General features: G+C 40.6%; 1 protein-coding gene across 6 annotated transcripts in view; it reads right to left on the reverse strand.

The window, feature by feature from the left end:
• The window catches only part of PHKA2 (phosphorylase kinase regulatory subunit alpha 2), a 37,909-nt gene extending 15,296 nt beyond the window's left edge, over positions 1-22,613 (reverse strand). For 2 of the 6 annotated variants that reach the window (XM_052673980.1, XM_052673979.1), the window contains exons 1-20: positions 22,480-22,613; positions 20,369-20,527; positions 19,247-19,345; positions 18,706-18,874; positions 17,906-17,988; positions 17,241-17,321; positions 16,872-16,958; positions 16,123-16,221; positions 15,674-15,820; positions 15,383-15,436; positions 14,717-14,839; positions 12,104-12,199; positions 10,577-10,684; positions 9,808-9,886; positions 8,315-8,449; positions 6,644-6,753; positions 3,873-4,017; positions 3,356-3,434; positions 1,625-1,788; positions 847-1,020 (exon numbers count right to left, since the gene is read on the reverse strand). In XM_052673980.1, the coding sequence (XP_052529940.1) occupies positions 847-1,020; positions 1,625-1,788; positions 3,356-3,434; positions 3,873-4,017; positions 6,644-6,753; positions 8,315-8,449; positions 9,808-9,886; positions 10,577-10,684; positions 12,104-12,199; positions 14,717-14,839; positions 15,383-15,436; positions 15,674-15,820; positions 16,123-16,221; positions 16,872-16,958; positions 17,241-17,321; positions 17,906-17,988; positions 18,706-18,874; positions 19,247-19,345; positions 20,369-20,527; positions 22,480-22,557 (2,269 nt within the window). In that variant the 5' untranslated portion in view covers positions 22,558-22,613. The remainder of the gene's footprint in view (positions 1-846; positions 1,021-1,624; positions 1,789-3,355; positions 3,435-3,872; positions 4,018-6,643; positions 6,754-8,314; positions 8,450-9,807; positions 9,887-10,576; positions 10,685-12,103; positions 12,200-14,716; positions 14,840-15,382; positions 15,437-15,673; positions 15,821-16,122; positions 16,222-16,871; positions 16,959-17,240; positions 17,322-17,905; positions 17,989-18,705; positions 18,875-19,246; positions 19,346-20,368; positions 20,528-22,479) is intronic. The other 4 variants (XM_052673985.1, XM_052673984.1, XM_052673981.1 and 1 more) reach the window with 3 other exon arrangements.
• Positions 22,614-23,100: the final 487 nt, after the last annotated feature.

Consider the following 23,100-nt stretch of genomic DNA (forward strand, 5'->3'; position numbering starts at 1 on the left):
GAACTGACACCTCTTATGGCAGTCTGTGCTTCGGATGTTCTACAAATGAATGACCTGATCCTGACAAGTATTTCAAATGTTTTTGCAGTAAACATGCTAAAATACGTTTAACATATGGACAAAATGGTCTAATTGAAAAAATGCTGCAATTGAAGTGACAAATGTGAATGCAGGCTCATGCTCTGCTATCTTTATATGACAAATTTAACAGAGGATCACATGATTCTGCAGCATATGAAAGATAGGAGAAAATACTAAATTTTTAAGATTTATTAATGTCCAGTGAAGTTGAGAGAAGCCCTCTCTTAACCAGGATACTGGATACTACATATCTACATGAAAAACACTGTAGATGTCGGAATCTACTTAGAAATTCAGTCAAAGCATTATTTGGGTGGAAGTCCTCCAATCAGTTTAATGCAGCATTATTAGGAATACTGCCTTCCATTGGTACTCCATTTATTCTTATAGATTTAGAGTATACATGTGCATACTGATGTTTCATGTCATTGAAACACTTAATTTCACCACAACTTCATTGGATTAAGAAAGTATATTATTTGTCTGTCTTTGTACAAATAATAATAATAATAATAATAATAATAATGAACTAACTCATGTTCTAAAATTCTATCTGATCAGTTAGTTTCCATAACAGTAACTTTGATGCACTGCAGATTATTTATATCAAGATATGGGATGCTGTGGGAACTACAGCAACAACTTCAGACTCTCTTCTTAACAGCTACAACACATTTGTGTTACTAACTTCCTTCAAATAATAGAATTTGAAAATAATTGAACTTATCCATCTTAGCACCCATGGCAAATAATAGAGAGAAGTACCTGGAATCTCCAAACCCTTTGCCTTGGCCATTATTGACAGTATCTCTTGTGTGGAATGGTTTGCACTGAACACAAGTGGCTGATGAGCAGTCTTTGAAGTTGGAGGCAGATATGACTTCAGTGCTGTACTCTGCAGGATATCATTTATATACTGATCCAGCTCATCCTGGCTTTCTAGTGAGACATACATAAAAGGAGTATTAAATGTAAGAAAACTGTTAAAATAACAGTACTTTCTTTTTTCACACATATCACTCTATTCTTGTTTATACAGAAGAGGACATGAAAACGTAAGAATAAGCAAGAGACTTCTAAGCTGAACAAATTGGAAAGAAAAATGTAAATAATTTTTGATAGTTTTTAAACAGTAAAGTTTAGAAACTGTTTTTCCCTTAGAAAGAGATCAAAAGAATTTTTCTTTTTGGTAGACCAAAGATCAGCTCTTGTGCATGAATTTGTCTGTGACTCCTCACACTCTCTACTCCCTCTAGCATCTTCTACACACCTCCCACCTGCTGACTCTCAGACTCAGCTTTACCACAGCAGTTACTGGTCAATGCCACATTGAGGATGTAGGATGAATTCACAAAATCTCCTTCAAACTAAGTCATGCACATACCATCCTTGAACTGACGTATGAGAGATCTGAATAACTATCAACTGTGCATACATCAGATTTTGTTCTGTAGGTAACCCCAGACTCTATGCTTGGATAGACTCTATGTCTACTCTACAGAATGTGACAGAGAAAAAAAAAATAAAGTGAAAAAACTATTACCTTTTTCACAGAAATCTGCTGGATAGCCTCCATATTCACTGTCAGGGCTACAACAGCCTCCATGAGAGTCATCAAATAGTTTTATATCACAGTCTGGATCCAGGAAGCTCAGATGCGTATGAAAAGATGTGGTAAGAAATTCTGACAGCTTGCCTATCTTCACCCTGCAAACAGGAAAGTACGCCAGAGGGAGTATGGCATATAAGTATGCCAGAGCCAACATACACCATTTTGATACTATTGGCTATGCTCACTGAGCTTTCAACAGCTCCAAAACCTATGAGATCCAGCAGTCAAATCTACCTTTAGTAACTATGAAGAAGTAAATAACCAATGTGGAGAAAATAAATGCAAAAAAAAATAGTTGCAGATCCTGCTGAGTACTGCTCTATCTAGTAACTGCACTTAACTGTGTTATGGTAACACTCACAACACCCTCTGATTCCTCTCCACAGGAATGCTCTCCCAACACTCAGCTCCCAGTCTGGAACTATCTGGCATTACTCTGTCTCAACAGTAGAATCATTTTCTTCACATTAAATTTCAAACTGCTGTTGATCACCCAATGCTCTAATCTATCTAAACCTCTCAGAGAGAGTCTAGATAGATCAGAGCATCGAATAGAGCATTTAGATGCCCCCAGAGAGTCAAAAGAATCTCCCAGATATGTATTATCAGCAAATCTGCTATGGGTACATCCAACTCCTGCATCCATATCTCCAGTAAAAATGTTGTCAGGACTGTCCATACACTAGAGCCGTGAGGAACAGTATTAGAGGCTGGCCACCATCCAGATGCAGCCTTATTCACTACAGCCCTTTGAGCTCTGCCACTCAGCCAGTGTATCACCCAGCACAGTGTGAACCTGTTCATCTTATAGTTAAAGGATACTGAGAGGAACAGTATTAGACATCGTGCTAAAATCCATAAAAACAATACCCACTGTCTTCCCTTCATCCACTAGCATGGATAGCACTTCATCTTACCATAGAAGGATATCAAATTAGCGAGACAGGACTTTCCTCCTCAATCAATGATAGCAGGTCTGATGGCTGTTGCTATCCTTTAACTGCTTTTCATTGGCACCTAGGCTAATCTTCTCCGTAATTTTTTCCAGGTACTGAAGTTAAACTAACAGGTCTATCATTTCCATGGTCTTCTGTCTTCTTACAAATGTACACAATCTTGGTCAGTTTCCAGTCACCAGGGACCTCCCCAGATTCCCATGAACTTTGATAGAGAATTGAGAGGGGTCCTGCTATAATATCTACGAATTCCCTCAGTACTGAGACATGAGTCCCACCGGGCCCTATAGACTTGTAAACATTCAACTCATACAATTAGTTCCTTAAACTTTGATGTCAACAAATGGAAAATCTCTGCTCCCCAAATGATGGTCCTCCAACTTGCAGGGCAGGACAACTTAAGGCCTTCAATTAATACTGAAAACTGAGGCAAAAAAAAAAAAAAAAAAAAAAAAAAAGACATTAACTGCCTTTGCGTTTTCACCATCTATTAATGGCAGTCAAAGGTGTTAACTCTCCCCATCTTCCCATTGCACCTAAGGTCTGGCTATCATCTGATTGCCACATAACAATTTAAGCTGAATCTGCTCTCTCTGTAGAGCTCCAGCACAAGATCTATCACTATCACAAGTTAAAATGTAGTTGTGACTTTGTGTATGATTTAATTATAAAAAATCACAGAACCATTTAAGGGTTACAGCATTACCTTGCACCACCGAAATAACCATCCTCTAATTTTCGTATGGTGGCAAGAACTGCTGGATGAATGTCAGTACCATCATCAACTGAAAAAGAACAATGGAAGAGTTTGAATCTTACCAACACATAGATATATAATAAATAATAATCTCTTCAAACACCAAATTTAAAACAGACCCTGCAAATGTTATCAATACTAGTTTATTCCAAAAACCTTGGAACAAAATCAAATCAACTCCAAGCCCTTCCACTCATGACAAGTTCCAAAAGGACTACTACCAAATTTATTTGGACAGAATCAGTATGCAGATGATGAAAAGATGCAGGGATATTAAGGAGGAGTAAGACAAAATGAAGGATTCCCTGTCATCAAAGTTCAGTAGACTTGAAAAAGTTAAATTGCACTTTTGATGTTAAAACTCAGATGTTAAAACAGTCACACCATCTGTCTCCTCTCAAACCTACCCACATCCTACTCCTCCACAACAATTTACTGCACTTGAAATAGAGAAAATCAACTTTACCAAGCATCGTGTGGGTGATGGGAAACGTCAGAGTTGGTCTCCCTGTCATCCTCCAACAAGAAGTGAGGTAAGCCAGTTCTATCTTGAGCATCTCCACAATCATCTGATTGTCTAGAGCCAGATAGAAGTGATGCTGGTCAGTAAACTAGAGAATAGAGAAATACAGCATATAAGTGGTTGTCAGTACTCTCTATAATTTTTTCCATGTCCTCTGTTAAGTCATTCACAAAAGCCACATGAACTATTCTAGACACAGATTATGTGAGTTAACCTAACCAGGCATATCACTAGGAAAAAAAGAGATTCATGTGTCTGCAGAGAGTGTATTTTCTTACATTTATAGGCTTACAGTGAAAAAAAAAAATCAAGCTGTACAAACAGAACGTAGATGATAATTCCCATGAGGGAGAATTTTCTCAGTGATGAATTACAGCAGTCTATTATCTGAAAGACTAAAGTAGCCTAAATGTGGAAAGAAAAACCAACAGCAACAATACAAACAATAAACAGGCTTAAGTGCATGCTAAGGACCAGGAATTAACAAGTGGATGTCTCTTAGAAACACTCTGAAAGACAAGCAGAAAAGGAACATCTGACAGATGGTAGGGGAAAAAAAAGATGCATTCTATGTACAGTGGTAAATGGTGGCATTCTCACTACAAAGGAAGGCCAAAAACCACAACAAGAGACTATTATGGCTATATCATCAGAAATGGAAATTTTAAAAAGCTGGAAAAACAATGAAAAGTATGACAAATCAGCCACAATGAATGTTAAAAGCACAGAAGCATTAGTGAGGGGTGGAAGAGTGAAAAGGCTGGAATGTAAAATAAACATCGATTGGTAAGACAAGGAGAAAACACCCTGTCAACACATCAGAAGTAACTGGAAAACACAAAACCTGTAGATCTTTCAACGAAGAGAGGAAGAGGATAGGAAGAGAGGACACAGATAAGCTGAATCAGTGTCCCACTTTAATGAGATGGAAAGTAGTAAATTATGATCTGTAATACTGCTTTTAAAACAGTGACAGGAGTTCAGCCTGGGTTGGGAGGAAAATGTTAAATACCATGTAAATTCAAGCTGGTGAAGTATAAAGAAACTAATTAGAACAACTTAAGGAAGCAGCCAAAATGATTCCTGAACCACTGGTAGTTAGGTTTAAGAACTCAGAAAGAACCAGTCTAGACAACCAAAGAGAAGTAAATATACTGTCTGTGTTTAGAAAGGAAGGCCACAGTAACGTAGACCCGACAAGCCCATTACCAAGAGAATTGCAAATGATAAAGCAAGTTGACCAGATAGTCAGATCAAAACCAAACTCAGCAAACCAGTCTAACTTCACTCTTTAAGAGCAACAAGACAGCACGCAGAAGGAATTGGCAGACATATCCTGACTTCTGCAAAGCTTGTCACACTAGTAGGATGAAGAATGAAGAAAAGCATCCAAAAAGGCTGAACTGCTTCCAAAGCTGCTCTCCACTGGTAGTTATTAACCATTTTCTCAGGCTCAGAGGGGCCTCTGCCCCGTTCCTAACTCATATTTTCATTACAGAATTGGATGAAGTACAAATTACAAAACCAGAGAATCTGTGGACATTACTCAACTTCAACAAAGATGAGTTAATTACTAACCTAAGGAAAGTGAAATTAAACATCAACTCCATTCCATCAAAAAGAGAAAACGGGGGAGGATGTAATGTCTGACTGAAAAGGACAACAGAAGACTTTATGGAGGTTTTAGTCTAGTATGGAATAAGCATGTCCCTGATTTGAAGATAAATGCCATTTTTGAATATATTTATAACAAGATCTAGATAAAGATATGTTTTATTTTGGTTTTGTTTTTAAATAACATCTCTGAGAAACTTTTCCCTAATTTGTAAAAATGGATACTGGTGTGGTGGAACAACACAACACAACAGGCAATCCTCCTGCATACAAAATATCTTACAAAGCCAATATCCAGTCAATTGACTGGAGGAAGAACAAGAAGGAACATTACTTGCAGAAAAAATATGATTAAATCTGGACATTATGCAGCACTGCAGAAGCCATGTCAGTTGAGCCCACTGAATCTCTTTCGCTGGAATTTGAAGACTATATTAATCAAACATGAGGTCAGCAGGCTGTGAGCATTCTTTATCCTGTTCCAGTTGCACATGGATGGAGTAGATGACCCACTGGCCTTCTAGTAACAACTACTACAATAAGGCTACAAGAAGTGTGTAGTACTTCATTATATGTATGAAAAGAGCCACTAATTCTGGGAGGATCCAAACTTCCAGCTACAATAAAAAGCACACTAAGCAGAAAACAAAGAATGTCCTTTACTCAACATCAGTGACCCTTTCAACAAGGGAAAGATTATGTCTTAGTGTCTTGGGGATTATAGTACTTGTGTGATTATAGTACTTGTGCATACTTAAGTGAATGTACACGTTCCATCTAAGAAATCAGTAGAAAGAAAATGTTAAGTGACCTATTTTGGAATTATTTCATTAGAATGTTGGTTCCAGCAGGGATCAGTAACAAATCTAAGCCAAAAGCCAAAGAACCTAGATGCTGTATGATGGAAGAAAGATTTATCAGTACTCTTAATACTCTGATCATCCAAAGCTCTTAAAAAAATAAAAACACAAAGCAAAGTACATCTGCTTGATCAGCCCTGCTCTATCTAAAATGGAATGATAGCACATGAAAGCAAAGTACTTCCCTAATGATTAGCCATTAAATATACAGGGATTTCCCTGCCAGATTTAGATGCTCACCTGAGGGGTAAAAGCAAATATTTGGTTTCTTATCACGTACAGCTTGGAGGTACCCAGCACTCCAATGTGTCGGTGTGGCCGTCCACTTAATTTCATGTTCTCATTCCGACCTGACAAGAGGAAAAAAATATCATCTAACACTTCCTCTCTGGTTTTCTGCAACAGCCATCTTAGACATGGAGACCTATTTCATTTGTTGCAGCAAGGCAATAGACAGATAAGAGTGAGATGCTACAGAGTGGTATGTTTTGTAGCAACCATCAATACAGTAGTCAGGGTACTTCAAAAGCTTGATTAAAAGTTTGGCTTCACTGACCATGGAATTAAGTATTCTGATCACAATCATTGCTCAGCACCCAAAGCTTTACCACCAAAAACTACAAGTATGTCTTCAAAAAGCAGACCATCAACAAGTAACAAACTGCAGTGCTTTCATTACAGAACCTTAAAATTCTTAACTGTAAAAGGCTGAAGAACAAATTTTGATTCCTTTCCTGGAGCTAATAAGCCCCACTCTTCTCACTGTGGCTTATAAGCTAGTGCTCTGCATTGCAGCTTTTGCTCCAACATCCAGGAGCTGACCTGAATCCATCTGACAAGGAACACAAGCCTGGCAACTACATGCCTGAAAAGAAATCCTTGTGAACATTACTAAAGAAGTCACTGTTGAAAACAGTACATCTCTGTGTCAAGTTATCCTACTCACCCCCCACTAGTGAAAGAAAGCTATTTCAAACTTCTACAGAATAACTGCAAACATCAGCAAAGCCCTGTAAATGTTAAACTTGTTAGAAGTTCCTTGTAATAAGAAAACAAATTACTTTCGTAAAACAGTATATGCAAGCTCCCTTCTTCACATAAAGGCTCAATGTCTAACACTTACTTGAAGGCCCTCTTACTTTCTGTTAAAAAAACAAAAACCACATAATATTGAGAAACAAACAAAAGCGTAAGCTATCTTCTTCCATGTTATCCATAAACTACATGACCACAGAAACATGCTCAAGACTGACAGAGAAGCACGATACAGCCAGCTTTCCTTGTCCATACTGCAAAGGAATCTACCAATGCTGATCCACTCCATCCCAGTTTTACTTTCCAGTAACAGCAACAGATTTGAGTCATGACTTTTTGGCCTGCTTGAAGTTGTAAAAGTAAGTTCAATTAGGAATACAGGCAACAAATTTTCACCAAGACCCCTTTCATTCCAACAAGTATTACCAGAAGAGCCAGTGGTGGCTGAAGGTTTATCAGATTTTCAACTTAACTAGAACAAGTTTGAGGTTTTGTGCATTTAGTTAATCAAATTGGCAGGCTCAGAGGGACCACAGGCCTCTAGGGTCACTGCTGAGAAACTGGAACTTTATATAAAGTCCTGGGGCTATAAAAGCCTTAAAGGTTTCTGGATTTGCAGACAGAGAGCTTCTGTGAGCTCCATTTGGCTCAGGGTTGGAAGAAACAACAGCAAGAACCTGATAGCCTAATGATTTTTCTTTTTGGAAGAATAAGATCTCAGTTTTTAAGACCGTTGTTCTAATTTTGTTAACCTTCTTCACACAAATGCGGGGTTTTATTTCGTCTTGGTTTGTTTGTTTTTAAATCAAAGAAATTGCGGCAGCGTGCAAGAAATATAAAAATACCCAGCATGGCAATAGATATTTAAATACCTACCTAGCATGGTGTAGAGATTACTTAGGATGCGAGCTGGCTGCACTCTGAGTGGATGGATATCAGCAATGCTCTGAACATTGATTCCATGGTCTTGCAAAAGATTCTTAATTTGATTAGTTTCTGCCAGAACAGTTACTGCATAACAGAAATCAGAAACACTTGTAAGAGCCAAGGTTATTCTTTGTAATTGCCTGCCTTTACTGTCACCTCCCAGCTATCGTGTAGTTGTCTAAAAATGCACAAGGGTTTTACTTCTTTCTTAATTTATGTCTTCATGAGATCTAACAGGACCTCAGAGAGCTTTTGGCTCTCTACTTCCCCATACATATTGTCATTCTGTTCCATTCCGGATTGTATGGTAGCTCAAGTTGGAAGGGATCTCACAGGGTCTCTAATCCAACCTCCTGCTCAAAGCAGTGCTAGTTCAGAGGTTAGATATCATTTCTCTTCAATTTCACAGTTTGGATTGTGCAGTCACTTTCAGGAGATGGGTCTTGCTACTTGAAATCCTACTTGAAAATCTTTGTTTTAATACAGCACATCAATGGTTACAGCTAGGTCAATGGTGAACAAGTATGTTAGGATTATGACAATAAATGTTCCAAAGGCCGTACAATGAAAGAGGTAGGAAAAAAAAAAGTCCCCAGATTGCCAGATTGGAGGAATTTACAATCCAAGGCCTGATTTTACACTTTTTTTGCCCTTGTGAGATGGCTTATTGGTTTGGGACTGACAATTCATACTCTCTGCATTATAAATAGCAGTCAAAGAATGCTAAAAATAAGCATGCATTTATGCATCTAAGGGAAATTACGCATTTTAGAGTAGCAAAATGTCACCACTATGACAACAACAAAAGATAAACAAGCTTTTGCTCAGCTTGCAATACCACTGAAGGATCCTCCTGCTAAATGAGCTGATTACTTTTCCAGAATGACACAGGCGCTAGGAAAGCTTTTATGCCCAATTAGTTGGTGTTTGCCCTCAACTTAAGTATGTAGTTTTGGCTGCTCCTGCATTGACGAAAGCAGCAGATGCACCCTGACGCAGACAAAAACAGGTGTAAGTCTGGCTGCCCTCTGCTCTTTAGCTCACTCCTCACCTCTGTGAACACAGAGATCTGCCCCACCCCTTGCTTTCTTGGGTCCTCTGAAAAGAGGCTGCACAACATCCTAACTGAACTGAATGGTTTCCTGTCAGCCCTCCTCTTTCTGCTATTACCCATCACAACCTTCCTTTTCAGTAAGTCCTTTCCAGTCTCTGACCAGTCTTAAAATCATAATGAGTGTTTTTTTAAAACATTTGTTAAAGCTGATCTTTCCTCCTAGAAGAAAAGCAGCTTGACAAACAACCACTTTCTCACAGTATCAACAAAGCATCCATGTGCCATGCAAAGATCAGTATCATTTTAAAACACATCCTTCTTAATTCTCTTGAATAGGAACTTCACCTTCACATAATCTAGTTTATTCACAATGTTAAAACTCCCTAACCTTGTACCACCACATCAGGTTTAAATCCAGTGGAAAATCTTCTGTTTAAGGGATCAATTTCACCTGCAGCCAGAAATCCCTAAAGAGAGAGAGAGAGAAAGGAGACAAACAAAAATGAAGTAAAAGGCTTTTGATGAAGATTTCTAGAAGATTTCTTAACCGCTTTTCACATTTTATCAGGAAATCCAGATTAAAGTCTGGTTTCCCCATCCCATCCACTAAGTACATTCAATGAAAACTACGTTGTAGTGGCTGTAATATTTTTTGGAACAACAAGAAAATGATTATGACTGATGCAATCTGCATATCCATATTTTCCACTGTAGAGTTGTAGCAAGAATTGCAATGCTACCATGCCAGTGATTTTTCTGCAGTTCCTCAGGGATACTCAGTTATTCACTTCCAAGTCCATAGCTCACACTGGACAATTCTGTAGGCATCTTACGCTGCAGAAAAATGTGCAATCAAGTGCAGCTGAAATTGCAGAATCCTAGCTCTGGAACTGTCAAGTCAGTATGGACTTTTGTATTTCTTGAGCATATCTGGCAACTTACTGACCTTGATGAGAAACACACAATTTAGCATAATATACAGATGGTATGTTATCCATAATAACACAAATAAGCTCCTGAAAGCTCAGAGTCACCCCTCCACAGTTTTCATTGGAAAACACACTGACCCCTACCTGACAATCAAATTGTGCTTAAAGGCTAAGCCTACTCAAAACAAAATGAAACACAAACTCATCTGCTATACAAGAAATAATTACCTCTGCTAATAAGCAGCTAAGGATGTACAATGACTGACCCCAAAGATGAGGCAGCTTTCCCACTGGGATACGATCCACTGAGTGAGGATTTTCATACTCCTCATCAACCTGACAACAAAAACACAAAAAACAAGAAACTTATCTCAAAGTTCTGAAGAACAACCAATAACACAGAAGTATTTGTAAAAATACAGTCTATCATCTACCATTTCTAACCCGCTATTATTGACCTCCCTTTCTACTGATTTCACTTCTGAGGCTGCACGCTACCTGGGACAAGAACCATGCTTCCTTTTCATACACCACTCAAACTATTGAAGCTGGAGGTTGAATGAGGATTCTGCACACAAGTATAGCTTTGGTGTCAGGAGCTCCCCTTTCTTCTCGTCATTCCTTTGCTGCCTTCCCTTTGGGAAGCTTGTAGGGAATTGTGTCAGCTTTCCAGCTCCTTGCAAGATGATTCTTGAACTTCACTGCTGCCTATCTAGCTTTCTGAAGACGCTCATGGAAGTGCTTTCCAAAAACAAAGCCTATTCTACTGTTCTTACTTTAGCAAGAATGGTCTGTGGAAAAATAAGGAGTAGAATCTCTTAATTTTGCCAAACAGAAAACCAAAACCCCTGACTTGATCTTGCAGTATACAGATCTATTGAGGGAGGAGCATACAACCCTCTAGATAACATCTTTATCACAGCCATTTTAGAATTTACAAATGAAAGGCAAAATTTACACTATTTATTTGGCATATTCTTCCAATCATAAATGTATCAGAATTAACAAAAAGGCTCTGTACTGTTACACACTTGCTCCCAACAGAAAGGTAACTCAGAGCTTCAGTCTCAGACCTGTGAGAAAGACATCAGCTTTTGATACTCCCCCCCTAAACTCAGATCAGTCCAGAAGGCTCCACACCCCCATTGGTTGCTGAGAAATCTGGAGTGGGAGAAGTCAGCAGGGAGAGATATAAAAGCAGGTAGCATGGAAGGAGATATAATGTTATCTGAATTTCTCTGTCACGATGAGAGAAATGGGTTAAACAGTGACAGAAAAAATGGGAAAAACAAACAAAACAAACAAAAAACAACAGAAAAAAAACACGCGTAAGATCTAACATAAATCCCCATTCATTTGAAACCTGTTCCATCTTAAATACAAGCTCTGAAAAAGAGCGAGCACAAACCACTGGTAGAATAAACAGGCAGAACAGCCTATGTTTTACTTCTTCTCTGAAATTCAATTTCTAAATTTCAGCAAAACTTCTTAAATATACCTTATTATAAAGTCTTAGTAATTTTAAACCTGCTCCAGAACTTCCATAGACTCTTGGATTTCTATCTCCAGGATTTGATCATTTAGAAGCCTAAAGTTACCAATTTTCGTGAGTGGTTTATCAGTAATTAATAATGTGCTGTGAATTGCTTTTTTTTTTGTATAACTGACTTAGATTTATGAGCTATAGGAAAGTGGTACACTGATCTTCATATCTATACTTCACATACTGAAGGGGATGCTGCATTTTCACAATACCTTTTCTGAAGGGACTGCATATAGTTCAGGCATTAGAACTATTCCATTCTTTTCTCTGATGAGTATTCCTTCCAAAGCCTCTCTGTACTCTTCTACCTGGAGATATTTATAAAAGAAAATTGACAATACACTCAGCAAAACAGAAACAATAAAGTTATAATTTTACTACTTCTGTGTTGAAAATTCATAAAAAGTAAACAATAAGGGGGAGGGGGGAAAGTGGATCACAGCTTGCTGATGGAAGAAGAGGCTTCAAATTGTCAAACACTGTTCCAAGATCTCAGTATTATCATTCTCCAAAGCATAAGCACACATCTTTAATCAGAAACAAACCAAAGCATAAAAAAATATTGCAATCAAGAAGTCACTAGAAATCCTGCATAAAATTTGATCATGAAAATGAAGTGACACAGAATATGTCAGCACTAACAATATCCATTAGAAGTGTATGATTTAAGAATTGTTAGTTTTCTACCAAGCACATTCGTGTATGATATTCTGAATCCAACTTTGCAGAACTGGGAATTCAGTTTCTCTTAAAAATTTGCCCTAAGGAAAGCTTTAAAAAGATGTAAAGCAAATAAAATACCTAAGTTAAACGAACATAAAATCCTCTTGTTCTCGTATCGCTAGACAACATATTATTCTAGAACTGTAGAATGATTAAGGTTGTAAAAGACCAAGGTTGTAGGTAAGGTTGTAAAACCACCAACCCATCCCCTCCGCACCCACTGTGTCTCTCAGTGCCACATGTACACAGTTTTTGAACACCTCCAAAGACAGTGACTCCACCACCTCTCTGGGCAGACAACTCCTATACCTGAGCAATTCTGTCCTGGTAGGACTCTGAGAAAAGCAGAGTAAGACAACCATTGTAGAGTTAGCTACAGTAATCACTAGGACATGTAAATGGTCTAAAATTCAACAATTTCCGTTTCTTTTTCTTTAAATCAGATTTCTTATTTTGCCCATTTCTTCACACTCCCATTCTAAATTTAAACTCACAGGGAAGCTGTTTCCTAGCACTACTAGCACTTGGCTCTGAAATTCTATTCCTGCCTATACCTTTCCGAGGAATAATCTCTAGCCTAATGCACGAGCTAAAGTACCCACACATTCATGTCATGGTACACTAGTATTGTCAGTATCCTATCCTTATCCACTCTTGTTGAGTGATCAGGGTGCTTGTTTTCCAAACCGTTGCTGCTACTGCAATTAGGCTTATGAAGCAGTAACTGTGGAAAACTAGAGACCACCACCAGAGTGTCACGAGCAACTATGTGTAAAGTGTGGGAACTGGGGCCAATTGTCCCTTCTGAGCACATCCTACCATGGGCCATATGTACACCGTAAAAGGAATCAGGTACATATTGTCCCAGACCACCCAACTAAATTCTAGAGACTGCTTTTGAAAAAATAGTTTTATCAATATGACTGAAGTTTCAGTAAACTCTGATTTTTCTCCTTATGAAACGTTACTTTTCTCTCCACCAGACTATTTCTACTGTGTTCAGCAAAGCAACCCATATTTTTTACATTAATAAATACTTCACTGTATTTTCATCTGTTATAGAAAGGTATTTTTGGTCTGAAATTCCTTGTTTTGTTTCTGATGGCATTTTATTTTTAAGAGGTTTTATTTAGTAACCATAGTCCCTCTGCATACTGGGCAACTTTAAATCACATGTATTTGTTACTTCCTTCAAGCTGTAGAGCTCTTGATCTGAATACATTTAGTCCTCATTACTTGTTGCTCTTTTAATTTACCACTGTTCTCCAGGAACCACTACAACCTTTGAAAGGTTACAGTCAATCTAGCTCCCCTGATCATTCAATGCTCGACACAGCAAAGGCATGAATTACATAAAGGAATCATCATTTAACCTACAAAATCAGTTAAAATGAAATGGCTCCTGATAAGGGTCTAACCCATCCCAAATCTCCCTAAATGTACCAAAAGACTGAAAGAACTATTAACGTTGTTCTCAGCAGCCAAGCCACAGAGATCAGGGAAGACAGAAGCTAGACTCACCTCACAATAATTTGGTGAGACATTATGGTTGGTGATAAAACAGAACCAGACAAATACGCCATGTCCAGATCAGCTCAAACCCTCCAGCCAACAGAGCCACTCAATCTGACAGAGAAAGGGAACCCTTCCCTGTACCAGCGTGGACAACACTGCAGCTTTTCTCATGACATGAACCTCCCAGTAAGGCCGGAGTGGTTGGAGACTGCTTCCAACCTGTTGTGTGAAACTCCACTGAGTTTCACAGGAACTCAGTGATTTCCAGTACTGTCTGATGCCAAAAGAGCATCAACATTGCAAGACATTCAAATAATAATACCTGTTACACTCCAGCCTGAACTTGCATGTGGAAACAAATGCTCCATCCACATTCTCACCCAGCTGCTGTTATCTGTCAAACGTAATTAATCCACACAAATACACAATTTATATGTATGCAAATAGCAAAGGGTTCTGCCAATAAAAAAAAAGGGTCATGTGGACTTTTAAAGGTGGTAACTGATAACTAAAATAAACAGAGAAAAGCTATAATGGGGTGTTAACAGCTTTGCACTTCCATTCTAAGCAGTTTCTTCTCTCCTCACCTGAATTTTGTCCTCATTAAATACTCCATCAATTAAGAAGTATGTCCAGAACACCGGCCACTCACATTCAATATTCTCAAACAGCTTAAGCTCAGCAGGATCATAGTGCAATCTGCTTGGATCCTGGAAATTCAATCATGTTCTTTTAGTCACAGTGCTAAATTAGTCACTCAAACTCCATATGCAATGAAAGCCTATTTTATACAAATAATTAAAACCAAGCAAGCAATAAAAATACAGCAGAAAGTTTCCACATAGCCTCTTGATTTCTTTTTTTGCATTCATTCCCAAACTTTTTTAATTGGTCTCCAGACAAACCAGCCCTTCTCAGACTCAGAATCTAGGTGTCACCCAAATAATCATGCTTCTGCCCTACTTCATAATACCCTGGAGCATCTCAAAGGCAATTCTTTTCCTTAGGTGCCGTAAGCACGTCTAAGGGTTAATACCTTGCAGAATCATGAATTAATTTATCTCATTAATAACTGATGGTCTTTAAACCACTAGCCACCTTCAGACATGAGTCATTCCCAAGATTTACTTGGTTTACTACCAAATATCTTAATAGCGATACTGAATTTTGCCCTTGATGCAAACAAGCCAAAGTAATGCCCAAAAGAGAGAGCATTCTTCCTAAGATCTACTGAAAATATACATCAGAAGTACCTCTCTGGGTGTCTTGTAGCCATCTCGGAGAAAGCGACAGCAGCCGTAGCGGCCCTATAAAAACAGACAAAATTACAGAAATCTTAACATACTGTTTTTCCTGACAGACTGATACCAACATCTAAGTTGTGAGTTTCCAGTGCTACTTTGGGATTTTCCTCCCTCTGTTCCATGCATGGACCCACCAAGTCTGTCAATCCTAGATTAATTAGGATTTTCAATTAAGAAAAAAGGTTCTGCTTCTCCTTCCTTCTGAAAAATAAAACAAAATAAAATAAAGGAAATCCTTACTTGCAATTTGGATATGATTTCACTCTTGGTTATGTTAACAAGGTTTATATCCTCCACTGCAAAAGCTGGGTATGAAATTATGGAGAGAAGGCCAGCATCTATTTCCTTTGACGTGGATGCCCTTGGCAACATGGAGTATAGTATAGACTGAGCAAAACACAGAAGAGAGGGATATGAAATAATTTACTTTGTTCAAAAGGCTATGTAACGTGCAAAACAGAATGCACAATTTGCAAATGGAGAGAATTCACTGCATAACTGTTTTAACTGAGTTAACATAGGAATGTTTCAAACCAGCTCCATGTGATTTACTATAAACAGGATGAACAGCACAGTCTGAAGTCACCCTTATTAAGTTTACCATTCAGTTAATCAGCATTTCAATTAAGAACAGAATGGAAAAGGAGATGGATTTTCTTCAAGCACTAGAAACAGAAGACTGCTTTTACCTGACAATGTTCTACTTCATCGGGAAGAACATGAATCACTGATTTATGCCCTCCATGAGCTCCAAAAAGATCTAATTCGTCAATTGCTTCCAAAGCAGCCTTCAAAACAAACAACACCCACACACAAAAATACCATTAGATATCTTTTAAGCCAAGTACAACCCAGCCATCTGACATTTCCTCTGAAGGTTATTAGGCAAGACAGAAGTTTGCTCCCCAAATATTGTTTCCAACCTCAATGGGAAGCATGTCAATACTTCTGAAAAAATAAACAATATTTTTGCATTTCCATTTGTAGGATCCAGGACTGATGTGCTGATGATCGTTCTTACAAATAAAACCTAACGCAAAGCAACAGGAAACAGTGCTTCTGCTGAATAACACCTAAATAATATTTATCCATAAATGCTTCTCCTGTTCCACGTTCCAATATAACCCCCCTCCACTTCAGTGGCAATTTGTGGCTCCTAGTTGCAGGGCTATTCAAAGAGGAAGGCTTGCTCAACATGCTCTGGGAACCAGCCTCTGCTAGTGCAGGGAAGAGCATGTTGCCATCTACCTCTCTTTCTGATATTATCGCTTCCCTACGGAAAGAGAGATGAGATGTCTGCTCTCTGCATGCCTAATGGCCAACCAGCCATTAGGTTGTAGAGACACATCATGCCTGTCTTAACAGGTGAATCAGTACATCTCCTATATCTCAGCTATAATGCATATGTATATACCTTAGGAAGATATTAACAACCCACCCATTCATCTCTGTGCACCCCTACGTCAACCTGGAAGTGTCCTGGCTTTGCTGATGTGGGGTTTGCTGTGCCACATAGGGTATGGATCCAGAAAGAGCAAGGAGCTTTCCTTTTAAAATCCTGTTCACTGTATCTACCACGTTCGTGCCTCAATGATTCTGCTGCACATTTTGCAGTCCCAGAACAACTGTACTAAGGTCCTTCAAAGTAAACCATTATCACAAGGATTTTATGTTGAATACTCAAAAATTCTTAATACAATTAGTTAACTGTTGCCAAGAAGGCTTTGCAAAGGAAGCTGCTGGGTTCACCAGAGCTATTCAAAGTGAGGGAACAGCCACAAAAGAGGAGTCAGAAAGACATGCTCACTTTGGCCATCCCTACGGAGCTTGCGTTCAGTTCTGGGATGCCTTGGTTTGTCTTATCACCACGTTCCCAAATTCCATAATCCTGCAAGAATAACAACATTAAGAAAAAAACTGGTATGGTTACATATACATTTCCCTACCTCGCCTCCACACGCACAGGCTACCACAAAACCAGAACCTCATAGGAAACTTGTTTATCAGCCTTAAAAATAAAATAACAAGTGACTTCCAAAGAGCTCCTCTGCACGTTTAAAAAGCAGAACATAAAAATACATCCCAGCAGGATCACATCTGCAGTCATAAATCACTTTCTCCATAAAACACACAAAGACCTCCAAACTGCATGCTTCTCCCTGTGCCTCTGCAACTCATTACTTTCCAAAAAAGAGTTTGATAACACTCTGCTCATTTCAGAAAGGCTCATGAGACATGAGGAATTGTTATTAATTACTACTGTGATGATAGAACAACTATACTTCATCCAAAAAACAGCAAATTCCCCCACAGCTGTCCCACCACCTCCAGAAATGTTGCTCACAATGTAATGACAAATTCTGACATTCTCTGATGGAAAAACAGGATTGTATTTTCAGTCACCATCAAGAAATAATTTTCAACCCACATCTAAGCTGGGTTCAGATGTCTTACACATAAATAACTACTTACAGCAACTTTGTAGGCAGCTTCTATGTAAAAAACAAGATTCTGAATAAAGGTAACTTCATCAAGGGTGAAAATGATACGTAACCCTAAAAACAAGAGAAGAAAGAAAATACGCTGTATTAGAACTATTTCCTCTTCAAAAAATGTCAAGCTTTTGTATATTTGTTACCAACTACCAACTACTACCCACAGAAATCAGTGAAAGACTCAAGTTGATTTCAAAGGGAGTGGCAACAAGCCTCAACATTTGCTGCCCATGAACTACTTCAAATGCCACCAATACACATCATCTGTTTCAAAAATACACCCTCAGTGGAAACATGGCATTCATACACCATGGCTACAGAACAGGGAGAGCTGAACCACATCCAGCTCCTGAGAACCAGGTGGCACAGCTCCCACAGCAGCTGCACCATCTGCTTCATGCTCTGCCAGGAGACCACCAGGAGAAGAGACTTATCCTCACAGAGGAAGAGCATGGTTGCTATGAGCAGAAAGCCAAGCAGTGCCCTCAAGAAGAGGAACACAGACAGGCATCCAGCTTGGTGTAGTCACTCTGAATAAACCCGCTGGTCCATCAGACACACTCTCTTCTTTGACATGGTTTTGAATAGCTCTGAATAGAATTTGTACACCAACAAACTCTAAGAGAATGGACTTCCTAGGCAGTTACTGTGTGAAATCCTAACTAACAAACATCTCTTTCCACTAGTGACATTTTTTTTCCTCCTTTTCAATTGAAAGTCGTAAAACATGAAGACTGTAACAACAAGACAGTCAAGGCTAAAATATCTTCTGCTTACCTGATGCAGTCATCTGTGCCAAGAAGAGCAAGTAAAGAGAAGTGGCATCGACTTGCAGATGTCCCCACTGATCATCTCCAACCACTGTGGCACAAGTAGCAGAGTTGTACTTGGCGTGCAGGCAGTCCCTGGTACTCTGTGTGCGTTTGAACTTCTCCACCTTATCTACCTGAAAAGCACCACAGATTTCAAATGTGAAACACTTCAGAAGAAACTCTCCAAACAATTTCACAACACATTGTCTTAGATAGGGAGAAACTTGAGGTCCTAAATTTTGTTACCTCAGATCAGCGTGTTTTGACTGATCATAGTGCATGAACTTTAGACTCTGCCTAAATCCACATCTCTCTGGGAAAGAGTAAGCTTAAATTACCTTGCTGAGTTCAGATCTTAGTAACAGCTATGCACCTTTGAGCAAATCAGTTCGCAAAGGCAACACTGTGATTTGCTGCAAACCTGATTTTAAAAAGGTACAAGCATGATCAGAGTTCGGCTTAGGCTAACAGCAGTGTATGTGCTGAGCTGTACCATGCATACATACCTGTCTCATCATGCACTGTAAGAGACCTCGCATCAGCTTCACAACGTTCTGCAGGAATAAAGCAGACCAGTGACACTCCTGTACTACCAGCCCTATCAGCTATTAAAAACAACATGCAAAAGTCACAGGTTCAAATCCCATGTTAATGTCCTCCCAAAGGCAAAAAAAATGTATTAATCTAAAATGTTTTAAATGCCCTTTAAAAAAAAAAATAAAGTGATTTTTGTTCTCATGCTTCTATTTGGGAGAACTGATCTTTTCCCAGAGGCCCTCTCCAGCATGCAGAGTAACCTGTGTTCTTTCTATCTGGCTAAGGAAGTAAGAGGAATGTTACCCACTGTAAGAATAATGATTGTTAGACTGACAGATCCAGGCAACACTGGTAAGTAACTACAAGACACAGACACAGCCGGAAAACCTGTGGAGTCTCTTCATCTCTTTATACAGCAAGCGGATGACTAATGTAAAGAGACCTCCGTGTGTATTAAGAGAAGCACAGAATAAGCATTTAGACTAGATTTCGTCTTAAATTCCTGAAAATTATTAAGGCTTAAAAATACAATCATGCTTTGCCTTTTTTGGTTCTGACCAAACATGTCTATACACCTCATATGATTTCCGTGAGACTACACATGTTCACATTTCAAAGACAGCTGCTTTAAAGGGCATGTTTCTCCTTAAGGGGAAAAATGATAAATTGCCATCCTACGATACAAGCAACCTAGGTTTGAATTTCTGCCCACAGCACACCTCATGAAGGATCTCACAGTTTAATCAGGGAGGCTTCTAAACGAGGCCATAAAATCTGTTAGAAGCGCAGTTTACAATAATGTGCTGAACAATGGGAGTTTTACTCCTACCAGTTTACTTTCAGTATATATATATGGAGATGTTAGCCTCTCTGTTGCTCAGCTCTCCAAATCTCACCTCCTGGGGGGCTGCTAGGAACACAGACCATTCTGTTACATAAACACTGCTGTCACAAGAACAAAACATGTATTCCATGCTGGGAAAACAGTGCCACATCCTCGACATAACAGCAATGCAAGCACACCAAAACCATGACCGTATGAAAAAAAGGCAAAACATAGCATAGTTGCTTTGCACTGAACTTTAGCATACCTGCTCAAGCTCATAGGCTTTGGCCTTGTCCTCATCCCGGTCTGCGTTCTTTCTGTAGGCCATGCCAAGCCCCCACACTGCCAGGATGCTATAGACATTGTCCCGTACCCATGCATCCTTATGGTCCGTACCAGCTGAAAGCAGCCCTGTAACTGGGTTCTGAACATGGTAGAAAAGGTAAAGAACAAACATTATTACCTGAAGTCCCATCTATTACGATAAACCACTTCTTTCCATATCAAAAGATGTTGGAGGAGGGAGAAAGAAAGGATTTGGGGTTTTCATACTGGCTGCAGAATACAGCTTCTCACAGTTTTGCAACAGAGATGCCCAGTCCTTTCCTGAACTCACACATGCGAAGTGCAAAATTTAGTTATTTGAGCACTTCAGGACACAAAGCTTATAGAATCCATCAGGGCACCCTCACCCACCCAGGTTGATGAGCTACGCCACTCGGAGACAGCCGAAGCACAATGAAGAAATACAAATCTAAATTGTGTGTATTTAGAAGGAAAACAGAGTAACGATTTAACATTTGAAACTGAGCTGGGATCTGCCCTTGTCTGTGTGACCATGCTGTGGTATGGTCTTGAAGAAATAAAAAAGAATTGCTTCTCTTCTAGGAAGTGGGCAAAGTGTTTCTGTCTATTTCCTCACTTGGTTTATGGAAGCTAAAGCATGAATGCATGCAAAGCCTTTCTATGTTCCAGTGCAGAGAACGGCAAATTCTGGTAGCATTCAGTAGCAACACCGTTTGAGAACCAGAGTACTGCATAGTCTCCTGCATCTCAAACACTTCACAACATTTTTCACTTAATCATTAATTCCCTTTGCCTCGCTGCCATTAACTTTTACGCTTGTTTCTCAGCTGTGTGTTCAAACAGAGCAACTGTTACGAATGCCAGATCAATTGCTGTGGCAGGGACACCTGACCCCTGCCCTGTCAGACACACCTTTATCAAAACGCAATGTTCCCAAACACACTTCACGTTCTCCAAGCCACGTCTCAGAGAACATGAGCTCTGTCAGAGCACAGCAGCTTAATCTGCATGCTGCTGGATGCCGGGCACAAGGTCACCTCCGCACACCAGAGCTGTACAGCCCTGTCTCGGCAGCACCTCTGCCGCCTGCTGCTCTTCTGTCTGGCTGCTCACAGGACGTGAGTGGCTCAGTTCAGGCCCAGCTCCCCAGCAGCTGCTGAAGGAGCCCAAGGTCATCCCGCAGGGCCAGGAGAGCAGTACAGGGCAGCTCCCACAGCCCACCATGGTGAGAGCCCAGCAGTGCTGTCTCATACTGCTCACACCAGATCCTTGCTTTTTGTTGCTGGTAGGTTTTCAGGAGTTCACCTAATGATAACAGTTCTCAGGTGCCTGGAGCTTGTGCCCACAGAAACAGCTGATAGCATAAATCTTACTGAGTTGATGGTATAAATCTTATTGACCTGTTGGGCTCTGGGTGCTCACCTCTTTAGTTAAGAGTCATAGAATCACAGAATCCTTAGAGTTGGAAGAGACCTTTAAAGGCCATCTAGTCCAACTCCCCTGCAATGCACAGGGACACCACAGCTACATCAGGTTGCCCAGGGCCTGATCCAGCCTCGCCTTGAAAGCCTCCAGAGACAGGGCATCAACCACATCTATGGGCAACCAGAGATGCCTCACCCCCTCACTGTTAAAGATTTTTTCCTTACATCTAAAGACGTTTCACTTATGATTGCTTTGCAATTTCTTCTAAGTCACTGCAGTGAAGTGCATTTGGGACTAGATTCACACAAGAAGCCCCACTGCCCTTCTCTCTGCGCAGGGAACCACTTTAAAAGAAACACAACACCGTGCATGCCCCCCATCCTCAGCACACACACCTGAAGCAGGAGCACCCAGCAGAACGAACGGAGCTGCGCAGGCTGCACGAGCCAAGGCACGGGGAGCCGGTGACAGCTTCTCCCCAGCAGCGCCGACACCTGCACTCAGCGCTCAGAACGCGGGCAGCCCTTAGTGCTGCAGGTGCGGGCCCGGCTGCCGCAGCCCGGGAAGGGCGGACAGCCGCCTCCACCCGCTCTCCCCGACCCAGGCGCCGAACCCCAGCCGCTACACCGGCGACGCTGCCCTCACCTGGTGGCAGAGGATGGTCCGCTGTACCAGGCGGGCGTAGCCGTCCAGGCGCACTCCCGAATTACTGCGGCTCCTCATCGCCTCGTCTCACCGCCCGGCCGCCATAGGCGCGCCGGCAGCGGGAGATGGCGGCGGCCGTTTCTCTGCGTGCGCGGCGGGCGGCGCGCCAGCCCTCCCAGCCCGCGGCCCTTCCCCCTGCCGGCGGCCGGGCGGGGCCCTACGCCGCTTCCCCTCAGCGCCCGCGGCCCTACGCCGATACCCGGCGGAGCCCAGCGGTCCCGGCGGCGCTGCGGGGCGGGGCGGGGCGGGGCAGGGAGCGGTGCCACTTTTCTCCCAGATAAAGGGTTGCTATGGCTACGCTGCTGGCAGGGCACAAAAGTCCGAGTACCGAAGGGATACGTATTCTGTAGAGCATAACACAGCTTAGAGTTGCAAAGCTTTCTATGAAGTACCAGGAACTGGAAGCGGAACAACCACAGAGTTGTATAAAGCACAATATGACTACTTATTAATGACCTTTTTTTGTGTGTGTGTTTGTATTTATGACCTAAGAAGGCGGTTGAGCTAACCCAAATTTGCCTAGGCAGCTGCTCGGTCCCCACGCCCCCTGGTGTGCAAATG

Source organism: Tympanuchus pallidicinctus, unplaced genomic scaffold (assembly GCF_026119805.1).
Source record: "Tympanuchus pallidicinctus isolate F22 unplaced genomic scaffold, pur_lepc_1.0 scaffold14, whole genome shotgun sequence".
NCBI lineage: Eukaryota > Metazoa > Chordata > Aves > Galliformes > Phasianidae > Tympanuchus > Tympanuchus pallidicinctus.